General features: G+C 33.7%; 1 protein-coding gene across 1 annotated transcript; it reads left to right on the forward strand.

Moving 5' to 3' along the window:
* Positions 1–297: 297 nt before the first annotated feature.
* On the forward strand, positions 298–1,275 carry CPXCR1 (CPX chromosome region candidate 1). The gene is made up of 2 exons (XM_004388952.1): positions 298–607; positions 668–1,275. The coding sequence occupies exons 1-2, from the start codon at positions 298–300 to the stop codon at positions 1,273–1,275; spliced, it is 918 nt and encodes a 305-aa protein (XP_004389009.1).
* The last annotated feature ends 2,400 nt before the right edge of the window (positions 1,276–3,675 follow it).

Raw genomic sequence — 3,675 nt, forward strand, 5'->3', positions numbered from 1 at the left:
GTAATTTACAATACTGCTAGATGAGAAGTCATGTTATTAAGGTTTTTACAAGTTCTTGAACTATGTAATGAAAACACCTATTTAATAAGAATCTTACATTTGCCCTTAGTATTGCCTTTGTCTTATTTTATTTTGTAAGTATGGAACTCTGATAAAATATACGTGTGAGAAAGCACAGGAAATACCCATCTACATGATTCTTGTCAGGACTGAGGAACTGTGATTATTACTGAAATCTTATGAAATGGCACTTTTCTCAATTTACTAGATCTTTCTTTCTCACAAATAGAACCCAGAATGACTTCTCCTACAGAAGAAGGCAGTGATCCAGCTGACAACGCGCTCAATAATTCTGAAGAAGTGGCTCCAAATGACTGTAATGCAGACATAGAGCCTTCATTTGCTGATCTCAACAGGGCCTGTCAAATGGAAACCGACCAAACTGACAGAGAGCCAAATACACCAACCTCCCAGGAGGATGATGGTTCACGAGCAGCAGAAAATAGTGAGCTTGAAGTACAAAAGACCCAGAAAGAACCTCAAAAAGAAAATTCAGAGGATTTGTCCCTTCTAATTCAGATCCCCATTCCTAGAAAATGGGTCTTTCTCATGTCAGGATTAGGGAGAATTACCTATCTGAGTATCCCAGTAGGAGTAATTAATAAAAACAAACCCTTAACTGATAGATCAAGTTTCTACTCAGGCAAAGTGGAGATGAAAACAAGTAGTTCGTGTCATGCCAGCATAAATCACAAAAGTCCTCTCCAACTTTCAGTTTCATGGAGAATTCCATTCATTAACAATCATGATTTAAGAAGAATGATTCTCCGTCTGCTGTGTGGGAGATACATCCCTCAGGCTGGAAGTCGTCCAAATGGTGTGCGGATGAAGCAGGAATATGTAGCATTTCTTCCTCGCCCAAATGCCCTCTCCAGTGGTGAGAGAGCCATAATATTTGGAAGGCCTTTGAGAGTGTATTACCACCGTCCCCTCATTGAGAGAATTGCATCAGGGAAATTTTACAAATCTGGTGATACTAAAGGGAAGAATGGATTCCACATTTTTGTAAGACCAGTATTTTGTGTCCCACGAGCCCAATTACAAAGCACATTTAATAGGAAAATTTTTGAGGATCATTTGAGATATAATCATAATATGCCAATTGTGATCATAGGCACCAGTAATGACTGGAAATACCTGTGTCCTATCTGTGGGAATACTTTCAGCACTTTGGTTGAATTTAGACAGCATTCCTGCAGTTTTCCAAGAAATTAGGTTAAAATGAAATTAAGTTAAATTTCATTTTAAAATTTAATTTAAAAAATTTGTGATTTGACTGCCCATGTGACACAAATTCATGAACATAAATTTTAGTAGTATTAGAGGGAAATGCAGAAAGGGACACAAACTAATGCATTAGCAAGAGAGAACTTTGGGAAGAAAAAAAGAAAAACTCAAAAGAACAAAAAGTGTTTATGCTGTGTGGTTACAAATAGATCATCAAAATATCAGGCCCTTGACATATCAGCAACTAAACCAAGAAAATGTTTGCCCTTTCTTAACGTCTATTTCTGCAGTTAGGACATTTTTACCTTTAGCAAATTCCAAATTCACAGGATTCTGACAAAGATAGGAAACGTACTGAAGGGCCAGCAAAAGTCTTTCTAAGTGTTTCCAGAAATTTTGCTAAATTTAACATCTAAAATATTCTTCCTAAATTCAATAAAAATAATTTTAAAGAATTCAAAGTTGCATTGTATCCTTAGTACTATGTAAAAAGACCTATGCTTGGGGAAAAAACAAAAGTGCAAAGTACTATGAATCAATAGATTATATTTAGATAATAATTTTGATAATTCAGAATAAAAATATTAGAAAGCTCTTGAAAAGGAATAGCTTGATATGCATGAAATAGTTCAAGATATAATTGAAGAATGAAGAAATGGTGAACTGGTAAAATATAATCGTAATCATTTTTTTCTTGGCTAGCTCCTTCTCCATCACCTATCATCACCACCGAAATTTTTCATTCCCTCCATACACATATGCACAAAGGCCCACACATATGTGAAGTGTCCCCTCTCTTGCTACTTACAGCTTATTAACATCTGTGCCTCTTTTTTCCTTTGATCTGCATACTTATAATTCAATATAGACTATGAGATTACACCTCTTTTGGTTAATTCATATTTATTGATTATCCAGTAGTTGTGAAGCACTGTGATAGGAACATCGTACATGTTAGCTAATCTTTACAATCTTCTAAATGCATAGAAAAAGTCTCCAAAACTCTAATACTTGCCCAGATCACACAGTAAGTGCATGATGTTGTCATCATCTAATAATGTAGGCTTTTCACATATTACACCTTATTTAAAAATTATGTATTTATGTATGAAATAGAATATAGAATTTATTTAACTCATAGATATGTTGTATTACAGGAATTCTAAATTTTCATGAAGAACAGATGAGACTGGCTGCATGCAAGACAGATCCAATTTGTTTATCTGGAGGGTAAATTTGCTACTTCCAGATACAATTATTTATTGTGAGCAATGAATTGGATTGAAAAATTAATCTGACTAAGCCAGTTCAGGCACCTAAAATAACTGTTTCTAAATTTTAAAGAAACATATGCTATTTGAATTTTTATATCATTTGCTTTTGAATATGGGATAGTTTTATAAAAATATAGTCCATCAGATAGATATCACTAAAAATAAATTTTAAAAATTCCTTTGTTCCTCACTTTTCCTAACTGTTGATAAAATAAAAATAGTAATTGGGTTAAAGAATTTTTTAAATAACTTTCATGTTACCATTCATAAACTACCAAAAACCAAACTGTTGCCATCGAATCAATTCCAACTCATAGCAACCCTATAGAACAGACTAGAACTGCCCTATAGGGTTTCCAAGGAGCAGCTGGTGAGTCAGAACTGCCAACATTTTGGTTAGCATCTGATCTCTGAACCACTGCATCACCAGGGCCCACACAGAAGCTGTATTTTACCTGTAAGACCTCCCAAAAATTTGAAAACAGGATTTGAATGCAGAACAATGTAGTTAAACTGGATATTTTTCACATTTTTACATTTTTAAAAATACAAGCTAAAATTTTACAAATGACAAATGAGAACCGGAGTTAAGGCAGGATGTGGAAATCAGAAGAACCTAAGAGAATCCTAGATATATCCTTTTTTTAGCAGCCCACTTTAAAGATATCATTCATAACTACCATGCAGGGGGATGACTGAAAATTTACCTACAAAAGATGGATGAGTAATACAGTTCAATTTTTAAAAAGATTGAGCTTCCCATTTTTTAAATATGACAAAGTAACCCAAACCGTCATAGTTGTACTTAGTATATCTCATAGATAACGTGTGAACAAGCATGTATTTGATTTCTTTATGATTCTATTAATAATTTTCCAAATTTCTTCACAGAACTTTTTAAAAATATAGGTGTAGGAGAATGCTTTTACTTCATATATACAAAATAACTAACATCTAAAATGACAGATTGCATTTAGCATGAGCAACAACTGCAAATTCTAGTACTCAGCACAGAGAATACATTAAAAGAAGGTATATTGCATAAAGAAATAAGTTTATAGAACCATAAGAACCCTGAAGAGGGCAGTGTTTTACCATTTTAAAGTTCTCAATC

Source organism: Trichechus manatus, unplaced genomic scaffold (assembly GCF_000243295.1).
Source record: "Trichechus manatus latirostris isolate Lorelei unplaced genomic scaffold, TriManLat1.0 scaffold00224, whole genome shotgun sequence".
Taxonomy (NCBI): Eukaryota; Metazoa; Chordata; class Mammalia; order Sirenia; family Trichechidae; genus Trichechus; species Trichechus manatus.

Bases quoted from the DNA above. Each gene is read 5' to 3' on its own strand.
- CPXCR1 (XM_004388952.1), top strand. From the start codon at position 298: ATGACTTCTCCTACAGAAGAAGGCAGTGATCCAGCTGACAACGCGCTC. The intron at 608-667 runs TCATGTCAGGAT...TAATTAATAAAA, and splicing joins TCCTAGAAAATGGGTCTTTC to ACAAACCCTTAACTGATAGA.